Consider the following 19677-nt stretch of genomic DNA (forward strand, 5'->3'; position numbering starts at 1 on the left):
TTAACAGGCTGTTGAACCAGTCAGTAAATATATACCTGGACCCAGAAAAGAACTCAAATGCTTTTTGTTTGTTTCTTTAAACTTAAAACATAACAAAGGGTGTGTAACCCCCATACTAGTCTTTTAGCTCATTTCAAGACCAACACAGACAAAAGTCTGTTCTTTTCAAATTGAATGTCCACTCTCTGCCACTAACACTCTTGAGTAAAGGTTGAGATATATAGAGGAAAGAGGACTAGAACTAACCATTACCTTGTAGATATTTGTCAAAAGGGATAATGGGAGCAAACAGGAAGAATTTATTCATAGTAAAACATGAATAGTATCTTGGAGCTATAAAAACAACCCAAACTGCAATCCGGTGAATGGCTAACACAGCCTTTGGGGAGCAGGAGACTCAAGCTGAACAAGGCTTCCAATCTGGAATTAAAGTACATTTACCCAATTCAAATTTCATAAAAAGCCATGGCAGAAAAATTGGCAGTTTATCAGAACCAGTATTTTTTCGATTGCAACACTGTCATTAGAAAGTTCTCCCCGATGCTAATACATAATGAAGCAGGTCAGTAGAGAAGCTGAAACTCACCCTATCTGATCAACCCAGGATTCACAAATGGTTTGAAGACAGACAACAACTTCTCAACACCAATTATTGAAGGTAACTTGGGGTGTGCCATTACATCTGCTCTGTTCCATTAAAAGCAAATTGTTGCTCTAGTTAACCCTTTCCACTGTAAACTGAAACTGGAAACCAGAATTCAGTCTCTTCTCTAATTTGCATTGATGAAGAAAAGCTTGAAGTCCATGGCTTTAGCCTGCTGGGTTGTCAGTAGTTACAGTGAGAAGCTGTAGTGTTGTTGCCATACTCACCATAGAAAAGTAGCAGCTCGCACAGCAACATGTCCTCAACTACCAAACCGCAGTTACTCCATGCAGCCATTTCATGTTACGAAGCTGGTGAAGAGTCTAAAGAATAAGTCTTATGAGGAGTGGCTGAGGGAACTGACTGAACTTGCAAGATCTAAAGGCAGCTGCTGCTTTCATTCCATTCTTAAGTTAAACCATGCCCACTCTATTTCACTCTGTGGCTGACTTGGTGATTCAGGCTGTACCAGCCACTCAAAGCAACACGACACTTGTCACCATTGCAAAGCACATGCCTCTCCACATTCTCCAAGGCTAAGCTTCATTGTCTCAAACTGTAGGCTGTTTCCATGACTTTCATCAGACCCACAGAGACTCAAATTGTTATTTATTAGTCAGCACACCAATGGTCCTCAAAAGGCATTATCTAACACATACACTACTACAAAAACACATCCATTTTGATTAATTGGTCTACTGCATTCTTCAGTTCTTCCAAATGCTTTTTTTAACTGCCTATCATTTTCCCCATTTCAAATATCACTCAGAAAAAGGTGACTCATATCAAATGCTAGCCTGCTCTGTTTTAAAGCTAAAATCACTGTATTTAACCTAGAGATAGATAGGGCAAAAATCTCAAAACACAACTTTTTCCAGTGGGATCAACACTGATCAGCAACCCTGAGTACAAAGCCATCTGCCTAAAGACAAGCATGCAGTATTACTTGTTCTTACACAGTGACGAGTGCCCAGTATAGTTGAGACTAGATTGAGGGCAGCTAAAGAATTCAGTCTGGAGATTCCAGAGTAGCTAATGTCTCTGCACTAAGTAGCCAAAAGGAAGGATGAGGCAGAAGGCATTGCATGAAAAATAATAACAATTTACCTATATATATGTATACAGCTGTACAGTATCTTCTACATTCCATGGCTTCAAACATATACTATGTGATCAGGCAAAAGATAAAAACCTGGCCATATCGATGCCACTGTTCGTACATACAAATGAATAGCACTTGCAAACTCACTATTTCAGGGACATTCATACAGACAGCAAAAATGAAACATCCTCTCTTTATTACAGAAATAACAAAACAGCACCCACAAATTATTTCGGCCTATACATGCTGATGCAGCTTTGAAATTTAAGTCAAAAGTATGTTTAAAAAATGCTTTGAATAGTTGCGCATCAGACTCACTGATGACAGATAAATAATCCCTGGTGGCCTCCAATTGAGGCATGTGGCAGATTTCTCCCTCAAGCAGTTCATTATGAATATTGACAATGTTTTTCCTTTTCAGGTTCCTAGTAGCGGAACAAGTGACCTGAAGGAAACCATTTTGCTGCATTTCTGCAACACAATTTTTAACCACTGTGTTGGAGGGCTGTTTTCCCCAGTATGAAACCATCCATAACTCACTCGGCATTGACAGTGACATCACACTTGAATAATCTTTAGGGAGCCTCAAAATGCACGCATTTTGCAACGGCTTCATTTTTAGAAAGTACTTTTGAGTTTCAGAAAGGCCCAGGGACATGTCTCTAGAAGGTGGACACATTTAACGGCACACTCCCAGCTATTGAACACATGCACATTGCTGTATTTTTTAACAGTTTCTGTGGAGAATGCTCTCTGCTGTAAATTGAGAGCAATTATGTGGAAGTCAGAAGTTGCACTGCAATAAATCAGCGCTGACGCTGCAGTCATAACTCCTTAAAAACAAATATATAAGCAGACTGATAATATCAAGAAAACTACACATGCGCTGACAATCCACTGTTGACGTGTGGAGATTCTATCAACCTCCTACCAATAAAGAAGAAATCAATGGATACAGGTCTCATTCATTCCACTGGAATTACCTTTTTAGTCAAGTGTCAGTGAACTGTCATGTGTCCCAGCAGCTACAAAGGCTTGGTCTTTCTAAAAGTAATATCCTGAGCTTATGCTCCCATCTCCCCCAGAAAATAAAAATAATTGCAAGCCCCACTTCTTTCAACGCTTACAGACTACCTGCTGTATTCTCCATTATAAGTATATGTCTATACTGAATACATACAGATGCAGTTTAAGGTCTGAAATGCCTATTCAAAGAAACAGCAGTTTACAACTGGCTTAAGAAAGAAGCACATGGAGTCAAAGATTTTTCTTTTTTTACTGTTATTTTCCAGTCCTGAACAGTATTTGCATGTGAAACACTTAAACCAAGACCATAAAGAAAATCATGCATGATAAAAAGATTGAAAGCATTATTGGAAGTGACTTGTTAACACTGTAAGCCTGCAGATAATGCATCTCAGCAAGTTCAGCTATTATTTGGTCAATATTTCTCATTTGGCTTAATGGAACATGATGGATAGCCAAATGAGAGGTAATCTTACTTCAACATCCTGAGTCAAGCAAATATCCCAATATAAAAGAGCAAAACATTTCAGCAGAACAGGACATTTCAACAAACATATACCTCTTCACGCAAATGCAAGTGCTGTAGGAAGCAGTAATAACCTTTATATAGGTTACTTTGAAATCTGTTTCAGAACTTTGCTACCAATTCCCCTCAAGATAAAATATGAAAATACTTTAAAAAACAAAATGAAATCTTACGGCTTGAAATGCAGTAAGCCAGCCTGCAGTTGATCCTCCTGAACAGTTGCTTGTTGATTGGCCAAAGTATAAGTGTAAAGAGTTGAATGAAGTTAATGATCAGTCCTGACACTATAAATATGTAGCAGATCAGAAGGTGGCAAATGAATTGAGACTTCAGAAAGCCAATGATGTCCATGATTTGCCGAGAAAGCAAGAGGGTACCTTCAGACCTAAAATTCAGAAGACAACCTGCAAAACCAAACAGTATCAATGGTTACAGAGTGCATTTATTTCTATAAACAGATTGTTAATACAGACTTCCCGTTTTACATTTACATACACTAAATACACTAAAATTAAACTTAATTCTATTGTAGAAAAAGGCCTGATGACAATATTTGCAAAAGTAAGCATAGAAAGAGAATAGCATATTTCTGAATCAATTTGCATTTGGCTTTGGAAACAAATCTTCACATTTCAGTCCCAATTCTGCAAAACCTATGAGCATATGACTCCATTCCATGGACCACAATACTCCTCTGTCAGGTCTTTATTGATAAAATATGAGCAAAATAATCCACTTATATTTTTATTTGAACTGTCTGTACTTCATAAGACATACACTGCAGCCTCCGCTATCTTCAAGAGTGGGTCCAAAGTAAATGCAAACTTTAGCGCTTTATGTTGGAAGCTGTGCCTTCCTCTACAGGCTATGCCAGCCATGCACCCCAACCACAAGGTAGCAGCAGCCCCTTAATTCCAGCTTTATTGGCTTGTTCCCTTGTCACATTCAAGTATCAGTTGATTTTGGCAAGAGAATAAAAGCTTGGCTATGCACAATACACACAATTTGTTCAATTATTCCTTGACGCTGTAATTCTGTCAGTTATATTCCATAAGCCCAGAAAAGAAACATCAATAACAGTACTAACCCATGACCCAGCAGTGTTTCCAGGAAAAAAATCAACTCTTAGGTTACTTAAGAAATGCTTCTATAATTTTGGAAGGGACCAGACCAACCTTAGCAGCTGAATTTGCAGGAAGCATCCTCTGCCAAGTATTCTGGCCTACCAAATACCATACTGACCTCCCTTCCCCACCATCACTACCACCAATGGTAATCTCATTTGTTAGGAGAAAAAATGTGAAGAAATGATCTTGCAGTAAACAACACCCCAGTATTTTGAATACAGTTAAGCAGGAGGTGCTGCCATCCTGTTCCATTCCACATTGTTTCTTTCTTGAGGCGTAAGAGAGTTTGCCCAGGGAGGAAGCCCTGAGACAGTATTTCTGAATGCGCCAGTCATAGGCAATAACAAAACAGCAGCTGTCAGCATCCCAGGGAATTAACTAATGAAAAAAATCTTTATGCCTATCCTTTTAGTTTATATGAGACCCCATTATGTGAGGCACTGAGTCTACATCAGTGTCCTGAAACATTTGTTTTACTGCCCTTGCTGACTAAGCTTACCACAGCAAAGAGCACACAGAAGAATTGCTGCAAAATGATAGGAAGTTATTTAGCCAGGTTTTCAACCGCAAGGAAGATGAAGAAAAATTTAAGAAGGAGAATCTGTATTGTTGTATAATTTATATAAAGAGTTTATTGCAGTCCCAAGCCTATTATTACCAGACAAAATGTGTTCTTTGTGTATCACAGACTTTGTTCCCTTTCTGTTGCTGTACTAATCAGTACCAAAGCAGACAGCATCTGTAGCTCAGAATGGCAGAACAGGCCTCTGTTCATTGTATTAACTACTGTCATGATACTTGCAAAAAGCTTTTCCAGCTTTAACCAACCATTCTATTAAAGATACGTTTCTGAGGGTGGCAGACAATTTATTAGGATGGGCTTTGACCAAAGGCTTTGTTTTCATTGAAGGCTAAGTAGAATGAGAAATGTTGTCTAGTAGGAACCATGGCAGTGATTCATGCCCCAGCCCCTCCATCACACACTCTGAAGATAAAGCCAAACGCTAAAAAAAAAAAAACCCTCAAGTTTTTAATAAGTTTACAGTGAAAGAGACAAGATTTCACTTCCCTAAATCAGACCACTGTACTGCACCAAGTAGTAGGATTAGATCACTTCTTTACAACAGTCAGAATGGAAGCAACAAGTTACTTACAAGTGTTGGGTTTACTTTTGACTGTACAGTGCCCGAAACCCTGATGACTGGGTTTATCCTATCGTCCTTGGCTAAAATTGATCAAAAGTATTTTGTGCTAGCTGGCCTGTTTAACTCTGCCCCACAGAATCACTGTAATCTAATGTAATTCCCAGAGATCAGTAAGGGACTGGATTGAAAAAAAAAAAAACCCCCACAAAAAACCCTCCTATAAAATAAGATTAAAGCACTGTCTATTTACAGTGGAGACCTGAAAAAGTCACTATTTGATATAATAAATAGAAATCTACTGTAGTAAGCAGTTGATCGACAGACTTTGTGACAAGGAAGAATTCAGCAGAACATTAGTCCACCAATTCAGGTTTTTTCATTGTAATAGTAGTCAAACTGCTTTAAAATGTTATGTTTATGTGAATCACTTACTTCATACTGGGTCTTTAAAACAAAACTTCACAGAATTAAAATAAACAAAGGTGAGATGACCCTGATAAAACATAATTGTCTTACAATTTTATGAAGCCACAATGGAATGTATGAAAGTAACTTATTCCTCACTTTCATGCCTTAGCCATCAAATTTCAGTTCTGTAAAGCTTCTAAAACATATTTTAAAGGCAAACTAAATCTACTTAGGCAACACCACTGAAATGCATCTAACCTAACTTGCTTGTAAAAGGAACAACAAATTAAAGCCACTGCTTAAATTTTGCTTTTCTGAAAAGTAGGTAGACTAGAGAGATTAATTTTCTCTTCTGGTTAAGTGCAAGCTGTTTTCCCTACAAAATCTGCAACCCAAACATTGTATACAGAGTGCTAGCTAAGTGTTCTGTTTCACAGGCAAAAGGTCATTCTTAGAAGATTTTTTTAATATGATGCTTTTTGGACTGTTTTCATTATCCAACCTCCAAGAAAGGAAGTTTATTCTTGGTACATGCATCAAAAAAGTAGAAATTTATTTTCAAGAATCAATTCTGAGCTTATGAAAGATGTCTAGAAGCCTGCTTTTTAAGAGTTCATAGGAACTTCTTCCAATCACTCTTTGTCTTACTAAAGTTCCTCATGGGTAACATCAACGTAACACCAGTTTAAGTGATAAAAGAATCACATCTTTAATTCTTAATCCATGATGCTGGTTTAATAAATTACACTGATTTCCTTATAGATAATGACTGAAAATTACAGCAATCTTTTGAAAACAAAAAGGCCAATCAATGCATTTTCTCAGAAGCTATTAAGATCGGAGAGCTGCCAAGAAGCTCTCTTCTATCAAACACCCCTTAAAACGAGTTAGGAGAAAATAGCCTGCCAGAGCATCAAAAAAAGATAGGGACATTCTTTAATAACAGTCTTCCTTTGGATATAAAACAAAAGACTCAAACCTCAAATGTCTGTCTAGGAAGCAAGTCAACAAGCATTTATTTATGTAACTAAGAGATCACAGGATCAGGTTTAAAAGCAAACTCCACGAATATTCAGTCCGCCCCAGGTTTCATTCTTCAGCAACATACACTGCGTTTTCTACTTCGCCTACTCTCAGCATTTCCTTCTGCTTAGGATAACTGACCAGGAGGACAAAGAAGAAAAGGCAATGTTACACTAGTGATATGCAAGGTGAACACCTCTCTTCCAGCAGAGGCTGCTGCCAATTAACAGTGCTACTTTATACTTCAAAGTCTGTAAGAGTTTTGAGACTACAACTAGTGATCTCATAAAGAACACAACTACTGTTTGCACTTTTACAGAAAGCACAAGAATGAAGCGAAGAACTGTCACCCACTTTGTCTGAAGTGTATGTAGTAAATAGAGTCGCTGAGAGTGTGGAAAGCAACGTGGTACCTATCTGACAGCATCTAGACTAAACTAATATTGTCCATACTTAAAAATAGAGGCAAGACAGCACTATACCTGGTTATTTTCAGAACAGCATGTTTCAAGCCTATGCAAAGGTTTTCACTTATGTCCACTCTTTGATGAAGTCCTTAAATGCTTTGCTGAAAGGTAAGAACAACTAAGCAGATTATGATAATGCCCATTCTTGCATTTTCTCATCTAAACCAGATCCTTGGATAGATGAGTTAGAGAGACCAAGACTATGAAAATATGCTCAGCTCACATTACAGCAGTTTCAGTAGTGCCTCTAAGTGAATTTCAGCTGCCATCAGAACAGCACAGATAGCAGCACTGTATTTCATTTCAGAGTCCATTTTAACAATGCTTCTGTATATGAAATATATATGCAAGGCAAGTCACAGGAAGCCCTTGTGCTCTTCTTCTGTCAGTGAGTGTCAAAAGTTAGCACATGTAAGGCTGGATCCATGCATATGTTCGCCTTCAAGGAGAATATATCTGTACATGCAACACACCAAAGAACCAAAACCCAAGGCTGGAGGAAGAATTATCCATTTATTTGCCTCATGCTTAATTAGGGTTTGAATTACTTCCCATCTCCCCAAAGGCAACTACTAGAGTATTAGCTCTTGTGTTGGGTTTACATGACAAGGTTTTGGTAGTGGGGGGAGATGCAGGAATGGCTTCTGTGAGAAGACACCTGGAGCTGCCCCCCACATCAGTGCCAGTTCGTGCCAGCTCCAGAAGGGACTCACCACAGGCCAAAGCTGAACCCATCAGTGATGCTGGTGGTACTTCTGTGATAAGACATTTCAGAAAGGGTAGAAAATGCTGCATAGCAGCTGAGAGTGAGGAGTTAGAAAAACATAAGAGAAACAGCCCTGCAGACACCAAGGTCAGTGAAGAAGGAAGGGGAGGAGGTGCGCCAGGCACCGGAGCAGATATTCTCGTGCAGCCTGTGGTGAAGCAGGTTGTCCCCCTGCAGCCCATGTAGGACCATGGTGGAGCAGATATCCACCTGCAGCCCGTAGAAGACCCCATGACGCAGCAGTTGCTCTGAAGAAAGCTGCAACCCACAAAGAGAAGCCCACTCAGAAGCAGGTTTTCTGACAGGAATTGCAACCCATGGGGGACTCAGGCTGGAGCAGTCTATTCCTGAATGACCTGTACACTGTGGGAGGGACCCCAGCAGGAGCAGGGGAACAGAGCAAGGAAGAAGGAATGGCAGAGAGGAACAGTTACAGACTGACTGCAACCTTTTCCCCTATCCCCCTATGCTGCTCGTGGTGCAGCAGGGGGCAAGGAGGAGTACAAGAGTCAGGAGTAAGTTCAGCCTGGGAAGAGGGGTCGTGGGGGGGGAGGTGGTTTTAGTTTTGTCTCTGTTTCTCACTGTCCTACTCTGTTATCAATTGGCAGTAAATTAAATTCATCTTCCTCAAGTGGAGTCTGTTTTGCCCATGATGGTAACTGGTGAGTGATCTCCCTGTCCTCGTCTCAACCCATGAGCTTCTTCATCTTATTTTCTTCCCTTGTCCTGCTGAGGAAGGGGAGCAAGGCAGCAGTTTGATGTGCACCTGGCAGCCATCCAAGGTCAACTCTCCACACCTCCTCAGAATAAGTCCCAAATCAGGGAAGAATCTGAGCATATCTTAAGCGCTTCCCCTGAAGTTAAGAGAATGTAATGTTTTTAGGTTCTCCCCAAGTCGTGCATTCCTGAACTGCCTATTTTCTAACACACACTGCTACAAAGGGGAGATCAGTCAGTTTGGCCATTTCAAAAACTGCAGAATTAATACCACCTACCAGCAAGTTTTAGGATTTCCAATTTATAGACTTGCTATAAAACTGAATTTTTATTTTCTATTGAGCACAGAGATAATTAGCATCACAGAGGATAAACTGAAGAAATGAAAGCAACACAGGAGTTTTTGATATGGTTACCATATAATAATGCTTTCCTCTTCCCCTTTTTTTATTTTCTTCCTGCTGTGATCTAATGTAAAGCAAGACAGCTATGCAAACTCTGCGTGCCTGCCAGGACACAAGTTCTCTATCCATGTATGCAAACTCTCTGCTGGTAAAATGCACAGCATAGCTGCTGTTAGCTCTGACAGCCTACTTGACCCCTTACCACATAGAAAAGAAAGCGTTTATGTAGTGAGGCAAGGGGGACAATGGCAGCTTGGGAGAGGCACACATAGTCTGGGAAGGAGAGGGAAAGATGGGGAGCCACTGACTAAGTTCTGGTGAGAAGTTCAGTCTTGCTCCTTCTTCCAAGAGCATGAAATATTCAGGGAGGAGGGAGCTGAACAAGGAAATGGTAGGAGCTGGACTTAAATACAAGACAATACAGAACTCCTGGACATGCAGTGTTTAGGGACTGCAGGGCTTGATGCTGAGGGAGGCATTTATTTGATGAGGGTAAACCCCCTTGAAGTTAAGCACTTCCATTCCAAGCTCCTGCAGAGATTCTCAAAAAATATGTTGGGGTGAAATAGAACAGTGGTCTCGGGTGCAGAACATAAAGTTCACAAAAAATAGCAGTGAAAGGCAAGTTGCTACTTTCCAGCATGCCAAGGGTTGCTCTTCAACTGTTTCCCTCCCAAGTTTCTGTATTTTAATACATTCACAGATATATGTATTTCTCCAAAGCACAATATCTGCAATTTACTTGGGAAAAAGAAAGAGCTACATTAAGATATTTAAGACCTGGAGGAGCCTATCAGAGTTCAGCCCTAGAGTTCAGTTCTGGGTACTACAAAGTCCTTCGATTTCATCTTTTACTTTATCTGAGTTCATTAATCTGACAAATTACTTGTGTTGCCAACAAGGGCAACACAACAAACACAAGTCAAATTTAGGGACTAAGCAAGGGAGCAGGACTAAATAGCAAACAAAAATTTACAAGAAAGTATACCGAGAATCTAAACAGGATGTGGCCTATGCTGTCACACAAATATAAGCAACCTGGATAGTTCCTCAAAAAATAACCAGGGTGAACAACAACAAACAGTCTAGGACAAGTAACTATATATCATGTGCTTATAGTCAATTTAGTATTTGCTCTCACAGGCAACATTAAGTGCTCAAAGAGTAACCAGGCCCATACATTATTGTCATCTGGTAACTACCTCTATAAAAAACAAACCCCCCAAAATGTGTTTCTACCAAATCACTTCAGTGGGTGATCTGGCTTGCTGCAAAGTACAGGTGGCTTATCAAATAAACAGGATCTGAATGTCTGCAACGAACTAAACTTTCTCAAATATATATATATATGGATATAAGTACATATGCTTTTGTGTTCATGATACATGAATTAGTGAACAGAACAGTCAAGGTACTGTTCAAGGCAACCGTACATTTGAGGTACGGAGATCAGAGTGCGTCCAGTTAAGCTGTTGATCCTTAATGCATGGCCTGTGGAAAATCTCGATTGTGAGATTCACAACATTGCTCCTGTGCATGGGAAATTAACCCATTAAAAACCACAGAGGCAGTAGGGACACGACAGCAGGATGTTGCCACATACATCATGGTATTTACCCAGTTCAAGGGCACACAGCACTATGGTTGATCACCTCTGCACTGGGCATATCAGGAACAGATTCAACACAGTACACAATAGCTACTGAGTTCTCCAGTGGCTATTATAAAAACATTTATTTTAGAAGAGCCTGAAGAAATGGGGAAAGGGAGGGAGGCAGAGAGGCAGATAAAGGATCGTTCAGGAGCTGGTATAAAACCAGGGTTGCCTTTTTTTTTTTTTTTTAATTGTGCTGGGAGCCCAAACATTCTCCTGATAAGCTTTGGAAAGGAAGTCTCTCCTATGAAGACTCATGGTTTACGCTTGCCAAACACCATCACTCATCTTGTTTTAAAGAACTGTAAATTATATTCACAGCAATGCAAAGGGTCAGCACAAGGTGCAGGAAGCACCTATACAGACAAAATACTTCCCCTGCATCCACATCAGCTTTAGGCATGAGGCAACAAGGAAACATAGATCAGATGTTTAGTTTAAAGCTTTAAGTATTTAATCCTCCTATTCTTACCCACAATGAGATAGTTACAAAATTACACTACAAAAGTATCACCTCCTAACTCCAGTTCTGCAACAGACAACTTTCCACACCACTAACAGATGTAAAGAGCTGTATCCAGGCAGGGAAGTTTCACATCCACTCAGCAGACTTACTAGCACAAGCAAGTCCATTACTATATGCAAGATCAAATCCTTTATGGATAGGATTAGAAAACAGTGCGAATTTTTGTCAATTCTTTCCTGGATTTACCCATGCCCTTTCATATGAAAAGCTCCAGCCACTTAGAAGACACCAATGAAGTAAGCCTGGCAAGATCTGTCTTGCTGCCCCAGTGTTACACACCAGGAACTCAGAACAACACTACTAGAGAGCTTGCAACAGTTACATTGCAAAACCGTGGCAGAGCCAACATGAGAACCAGAACGTGCTGATTGCCCAGACTCCAGCTTTCAACGTAAAAAGGTAGTTTTCATCCTCTTTTATTTGCCTTCTTGCCCATGCTCAAGTTTTCCTTGCAACAACTTCTGACAGGCCCCATAGAGAGCAGGGAGGGAAAGGACACATACCACAAGGATCTTCAGTGGCAGCAGATGATGCAACAGGTATAAATGCAGGAGACTGTTCAAACCAGGATGTATGTGCTGATGATCTAATGAATTCTACTTTCCCTTCCTTACTCCATTCCTTAAAAAAAATGAAAAACAAGTGTTCAGCAGCTTGGACAGCTCTGTACTATAAAGCAGAAGTTACAACTTTAGTATCAAGCCAACAGTATTGTGGGCACGTGCGCACAAACATACACCTCATTATTCCTACCCAAGAAGGAATTAAAGGCATTGCTGGATGCTTCAAGACAACAATCAGAAGATAAAAATCATCAGCATTGGAAAAAGGATAATTTTCTTTCCTTGGTGCACTCCCATAAAACGATCTCTTTATATTTTCTGGAATTGTGATTTACATTTTAGTAATTTTGGGCAGTCTCTTTAACTCTTTTCCTAGAAGTCTAATTCCTAACTTGTGTGGCTCTTGTTTATTCAAGAAAGTCAGAAAATGCAACTAATGAACAATATAGGATTTGTGGCAGCAAAAATCTTAAAAAAAGATCTGGAAAGTGGCAGAGATAGGGCATAAGTCACTGAGCTGGGAAAAACACCATGGTAGCAGTACCACTGGTTTACAAGTGGGACTTCCACTACCAGACTGTCGACTGATATATTTTCTACTGTCCCCCCAAAACCAGTATAAATACTTTTAAAATAGTGTCTCTTTCCAAGCAGCTGTATGGCCTGCTGGAAAAAACCACATTCTCCCACTTGGTGGATCTGAACCCTGCTGGCAACACTGCCACAGACACAGGTGGTACGCGGAACAGACCGCACCCTGCATGCTTCCTAATCACAGGGTTATGAGGGAACAGCACTGACCTCATCTGTGAGGGGATCCAAAAGCTTCCAGTACAAATCATAAGATGTTGTTAACAGTGCTGAAAATGAAAAATGCCATCCACTTGATTACAACTCCAAGTGGGCTGTTAGGTTTTTTGATCTTCTATGACAGTAGACTGCCTCCTTCAGCTAAGCCATTTGCATATTTTTAATTAATAGGAAATAACATTTATTAGTATGCTCTTTGAATACTAAGGAAGTGTTAAGCAGAAAAAAAATTGCAAGATTATTTTTTTTTAATCTCCAAGTATTCACTTAATTTGGCTGTATTTTATCATATGATACTGAAGACTATGAAGTAGCTGAATTTCTCCTTTATGAAAATCACATCCCAAAATTGGAAATGACAATGCATACACAAGATGTAGCCACACCAAGACAGGGTTACACAGGATATTAATATTTATTCAGAAGCATTAAAAAATACTTAATTTCTGTAGAAAATAGTTTAAATGAAGAATGGATGTGGCAGGGAAGCTTCCAGATTTATTATTCAAAGAAAACCAACTCCTGCCTTAAAGAGGTAACACCCAATACTTAGAAAAACATATCTTACATCTGAGATGTGGTTGGTATGGTTCCAAAAAAATAAGATGCCTGCTTCGGTGAAAGGCTCAGCTGCATCCCCACACAAAACAATCAGACATCCAGATGTCAGGTAAAAATCCTAATAAACACGGTGACTGCTTTACCCACATTTCAGCAGTCACATTCCACATCAATTTTCACTCACCTCTGCCTCTAAGACATGAATGTTCAGAACTGTTTTGCCACACCATGAACTCAGAATACTTTCAGCCTCCTCATTCTCCTCGATCATCAGTCCCTTAACAGCCTGATTTAATTTGAGAACATCAAAGAACAAAAGCCTTTATCACAGACATCGGATTTATCAAGTCCAATAATAAAGGGAGGTTTTATTTTGGACCTGATTCAAATCCTGTTGAAGCAAAAAGAAATCTCTCAACAAGCTTCAATAGTCCTTGTTGTTTGGAAAACATTATCCCTCAAAACCAGACAAATATGATAAAACTAATCAATGAACTTGTGTTCTCAGCACCTAAAGCCAGGGATAGTCAAAACCACCTTAAACTTCCAACAAAATCATCCAGAGACAGTGCTTGATCCAACAGCATTTACCTCACTGGACGGCAAGTGCACAGATATTACAATTCCTAAACATGCTGGTAAGAATCCAGTAACATTTTTATAAATTTTGCACTAAATTAAGGATCAGGTACATCAACATCTACCTGGAATTTCTACAACATCTCTGCACAACAGGTGCCTAAATCCTTTTAAAAACCTGGCTTTGAGCATTTATCCTGCTAACTTCAAATAAATTTGAGAGTTTTACAAGGCTTAAATTCAGAATGAAGCTTTTCCCTGTCTCCATCTTGGGAAAAACGCAGTATTTATGCACACTCTTAGAGGTCCAGGCATAGGTATGTGAAAAAAGTGACACACTGAAGGCTCAACGGACTTGGGAATAGCACTTTCCTAGTTATCCTTCTGCTTAGCTATAGCCCTATTGCGCCTCTATCGTTATTGGGCAACAAGAATAGACAGCATCCTTCAATTACTTTGATCCTCTAGATACTTGTTTTTTATTTGTTGGTTGTGGGAAGATAGTGGTATCGCTCCTGCCTACAATCTGCACATTTGGCAACACTGATGTTACTGCATTGTTTTATGGTAATTTTCATTAATACCAGATCAAGGTTGGGGACCAAAAAAAAGTTTGTGCAAGTTTCAGCACTGTCTAAACATATCCTCAGCACCATAGAAAACCCTAAAGCCTTGTTAAGCCTTGACAAACCACCTGTGACTTGAAGAGGGAAAACCTTATAAATGATTCAAGTGCAGGTGTAGGCTGCTGCAGACAGAATGCTTCCAGACCTTCCAGAAGTGCAAAGCAGCATCTGTAGTCACGGTATTTTCTAAAGTGCTGAAAAACATGGCAAGAAGAGGCAAACTATGATGTATGAAGTCAGGGAGAATGTGGAGATGGGGAGAAGCAGGACAGTTGAACTTTCACACAGTAGTTGTCACTTAAAATGGATTAAAAATCATGTGCCATTTCTACACATAGGTTTCCCCCAAATACGTTCTTTCCTTGTCTTTAAAAGCAAGTTTTAAGTCAGGTCTTCTCCTTTTTCTGATAGGTGAAAAACTTGCATTATCTGCCAACTGAATCTGCATATGCAAACATTTTCATTCACCTGGATCCTGCAAGAAAAATGTAATTGAAATTTAACTTTGTTGATCAGATTACAAGCAAGTCTGGTGCATGTCAAATTTTTTTCAGACTTTAATAAACAGTCATACATACATGTGAAATCACTGTGCTTGTGTCTGCCTGCAGCTCCTAACCTGGCAAGTAAAACCCCTCTCTCAGTGACCAGTACTTCTGACTTCTTTCCAGCCTGGAACTGGTTAATTGTCTTTCCCTGTTTCTGTATTTCTGCTACAGCAGAAACCTCAAGCAAGGTCAGCCCTTCTGCAAGCAGCAGAAAACAACTTCAGTGTTAAACTCTTTGTGGCAGAATATAACAAGACAGATAGAAGGGCTGAAGGTGAAAATGGAGGCATATAAATAAAAAGGCTTTAAGTTCAAAATGAAGAGCAGACCACTACTAGGACCATAACCCAGCATCTCCCAACTGTGGGCTCACTACAGTTGTTATACTGCTCTGCCCAATTCTTAATACATGATTTATGTACCTTTTCAAGAAATCCATTATAGCCATCATCTTTTTCTCACATTATCAAAGAAGGGGTCTTTACAGCATCTTCATCCTTGCCACAACACACAGTTACTCTCATTCATTTCCATTTCCTCTTTCCCTGACCTTACCTTGACCCTACCACATCTCTAGTCCAAGGCACTGGAAGAGGGCAGGGGAAAAAGCCACGAAAACTAAGTGAGTCAGCAGTTTCTGAGAAGCACATGAGCATTAGTCAGAGGTGATGAGGGTACTCACCACACAGTCAGATGTGAATGAGCTTAAGACCACCAAACAGCAGATTGGTGGGCAAACTTTCCAAAATACCTGGAACTGAATCACTGGGGAAAACCATCCTGCAGACAAAGCACTTGGGAACAGACACATACTCAGCTGCCACTTACCAGTGCTGAAATGCAACGAAGCATACAGGGTACTACTGCCCTCAGTCACATTTCTAGTTTCCTTACAAAAAAGCCCACTGCATTAGCCCACAGCTAAATCAAACACACCTGAGGAGACAATTGCCTTGACTCATAGAACATTTTCTCTAATGAGGGGGGCCCACAGTTAGAAAAGCTTTTGCTGGCTAAAGCACGTGCACAGTGCACTACAGTGTGTTGTTACCTTCTTGTTCATCTGCTCCCTATCAGGACATACCAACAGCACTAGTAGTGATGCAACTAGTTAGGGAAGTGTTCTTCTATATCACACAGTGGACATTTGACTTTTAAAAATTTATGACCAAGTTACTAATACAAGTTCTAAGGGCCACAAGTGAACTTTTGTGACACAAGAATATCATCTTGCTAACCTCAGCACAGCATCTTCCTGTGTCGAAGAGATTTCAAGGGGCATTTGCAGTCTTCACCTTCCAGCAATAAAGTCAGGGTATACAATAGAAAACAATAAACTACCTCTTTTCAGCAGGGCAGAACACAGTCATAGGATTCTCATCCATCACCTGCAAGAGAACTCTTGTCCTGCAGAGCAGCTCTTCTCTGTTATGGTACAGTAAGTACATTAAACTGTGAACAATGTACAACTGTCATTCCAGGAAAGCATGCCTCACTCCAGAGAGAAGATGGACACTGCTTCAGTGCCTCTGGATTTTCACCGGACAGAGCAAGACTTACTGGAGAAAAAAAAAAAAACCAAAATAAAACAACTCCCCACCAAGCTGACACCTTCTGGGTTTCAAGAAACACAGTTAATTACTGTGCTCTGGGCACAGCATTCTCTGTTCTGTGACTCTGGGCAAACGCTGACCTCTCTGTGCAGTTTCTCCACTCCTAAAATATAATACTTAGACCTTCTTGTAAAGGTCTTACTAAAATCTGTTCTTTAAGTGCTTGCCAACAACACAACTAAACTTTGCTCAAGAGCAACCTTTATCCATCAGCAGCTTACAATACTTTCTCTGTTCCTTGCAGGTTTTCCAATATGTTCTTCCATGTGAATCTTGGACATTTATCTTCCATAAAACACAGTTAAAGTTTCATTTTTAGATACAGCTTATTCAGGAATTGTTATGCAGAACGTTAATAGGAAAGAGCAAAGCTATGCATAATATTTACACAAATTCCTAAAATGAATCAAGATTTATTTTAATCCATAGTATTTGGAAAAACACACCATTAGATCAGATACAAACAGCTACAGAAAGCTGCTGGTCAGTAAATGACAACAAACATTTACAGTGCATCAACTATTCTAGTGATCCATACAGTTAGTATTTACACAGAGGTAGTCCTGACACACTATAAACAGACCTCTGTATGTTTACAGTAAACTTATCATTCACATGAGAAGTTAGAGAAGAAAAAAGGCTGCAAGTTTCAGCTTAAGTTGTTCCACAATAGTTTCTCTACTCCACCAGCTTTTAATTCTTTTGCAACTCACTGAGTGTGAAGTGATTATCAGTACAAGCTGAGGCTACAATCGCCTGGTACAACTTCCTGGGCTGGACACCGCACTATTTTTAAAGAAATGTTTGGGGGATTTTTTTTTTTTTTTTAAAAGAGGGAGAGTTTCTTGCATCCTTCCACCTCTTGTAAAGTATTTTAAGCTTTCATGTAGCAGCAAGGTTGCCCTCTCCCAGACAAGCACCTGCATAAGGTACATCATTCTTAGATGTTTGCACATGGTCTTGAAAACTTACAGCTCTTAGAAATGCGTAACAAAGACCAGAAGCGTCCGTGTGACATTGTTCAGACTCTTTTCTTGGTTGTCTGTTCAGCCATAGGAGCGAGTGCTCACTTGTTGAAATAAATGCCACGAAGGATTCTTAGTTAAACAATTAGTTAAACCCCCCTTGGAGTTTGCACCGCATGATATCAGCCGACACACCTTAAGTCAGTTTGTTGCCATTATTTAATTCGGCTTAAATATCTTTATGACGAGACACAGAGACATGAAAAGCAGAGCTCCTACAACACGTGAACACATCACCAGGGAGGCAGACTCCCCCTCTCCTCCGCCAAACCACCGCTCACGCTGCCCTCAGCTCACAGACTTGTACGTACCACGGAAAAAAACCAGCCACCGCGACCTGTGACTGGGCACTCGCACGTCCCCCCCGAACCCCTCCGGCGATCGGGGCGCGCTTCGCCCTCTCGCAATGGAGAAGCGCCTTCGGGGAGGAGGCAGCAAACAGGCGATCGCACCCGCCCGTTTCCACGGCAACCGCCCTACCCGCCCCCTTCCCCACCACCCCCGCCGCTGCGAGAGGGGAAGACCGAAAGTGGAACGGGCCGCCGCGACCGCCCGCCCGGCAGCGCCCCGCGCCCGCCGGCAGAGGAGGACGGGGGGGGGGGGGGCCCAGCGGGGCAAGGCCGCGCAGCTCTGCCGTTTCCACGGAAACCCCGGCGCGGGCCGCGCTCGCCACACAAAGGGGGCCCGCGGGCGGCAGGAAAATTCTCGGCTGCCGCGGGAGAAACGGCGCGACGGGGCCGAGTGGCGGCGGGAGAGACTCAGCCCGGCGGCGAATAAATCAGGGAACTTCTGTCCGCAGCCTGCCTCCCGCCTCGCCTCGCTCGCATACCCCGGCAGCGGCTGCCGGCCCCTCGCCTCGCCGCTACGGCACGCCGGGGGCGGTTGTTTTGGGGAGGGGGCTGGGGCAGGTCTGTTTTGGGGCTGTTTTTTTCCGAATGGGGCACCACGCCGGCTGGAGAAGGGCAGCCCCGCACCTGAGGAGCTCGCTGGCCGCCAGGGGAAGAGCACGTACCTGGCGCCGCCGGGCCTTGGCATGCGTGCCGCGTTGAGGCGCCGGGAGCGGGCGGGCGGGCAGCGGGGCGGCAGCCGAGCCGCACCAACTGCCACTAGTTTGCACGCGCCGAGAGGCGGCCGGCTCGGGCGGGGCCGCCAGGCTCCACCCGCCGGGCGGCTCCGGGAAGAAAAGGGCGCCCCTCGCCTCCCCTCCCCGCCGGCGCCATGTCACTTCCTCCCGGGGCGGCGGGAAAGGGCGACCCCTCCCCGCAACGCGCCGTCCTTACCTGCCCCTCGGGGTGTCGCCCGGCGGAGGCTGAGCGGGAGGGTTTCGCCGCGGCCCTCGGTGCCGCTCCGCTGCTGAGGAGCGCGGGGAGACGGCGCTCGGGGCGGAAGGGCGGCCAGCTCTGAGGGGGGAGGTAGAGGAAGCGGCGGCCCGGGGAAAGGGGCGCAGGGCAACCCCCGTCCCCTGAGGGCCGCCGGCGTCTGGGCTGACTTCTCGTCATCCCGTACGGAGGCAAACGTGGGGGAAAGATGGGGAGAGCAGCTGGGCTGTGCGTACACGGAGGCCCTCCTGCATGGAGGGCAGGCTGCAAGCTGTTGCAGGGTGAAGGGCACCTGTGAGTATCCACCACTTCAAGTTAGAAATCGGCGAACAGAATGCCAACTCCATGGCCTGGGTGCTGTGGAGAAAAATAAATGCAGATGGCAGTCATCTGAGTACCCTGACACACAATATTCCCTGTCTGTGAAAACACATTTGCTGTCAGGCTCTGTGGCATGAAAAGCAGCTTCCCTGAATAGAGAGTGGCAAGAGCTGAGTCT

At 42.2% G+C, this 19677-nt stretch overlaps 1 protein-coding gene across 14 annotated transcripts in view; it reads right to left on the bottom strand.

Annotated features, from left to right (window-relative positions):
- The window catches only part of AGPAT4 (1-acylglycerol-3-phosphate O-acyltransferase 4), an 80537-nt gene extending 61488 nt beyond the window's left edge, over nucleotides 1-19049 (bottom strand). For 2 of the 14 annotated variants that reach the window (XM_054821500.1, XM_054821501.1), the window contains exon 1: nucleotides 3471-3570. Coding sequence is in view for 9 of the 14 variants with exons in the window: in XM_054821490.1 (XP_054677465.1) it covers nucleotides 12038-12155; nucleotides 13653-13739 (205 nt within the window). In the remaining 5 variants the exon portion in view is untranslated. Of the gene's footprint in view, nucleotides 1-870; nucleotides 967-3470; nucleotides 3702-7482; nucleotides 7569-12037; nucleotides 12156-12898; nucleotides 16781-18871 lie in introns of those variants that run through there. The other 12 variants (XR_008576514.1, XM_054821494.1, XM_054821495.1 and 9 more) reach the window with 12 other exon arrangements.
- Nucleotides 19050-19677: the final 628 nt, after the last annotated feature.

Source organism: Grus americana, chromosome 3 (assembly GCF_028858705.1).
Source record: "Grus americana isolate bGruAme1 chromosome 3, bGruAme1.mat, whole genome shotgun sequence".
Lineage (NCBI taxonomy): Eukaryota > Metazoa > Chordata > Aves > Gruiformes > Gruidae > Grus > Grus americana.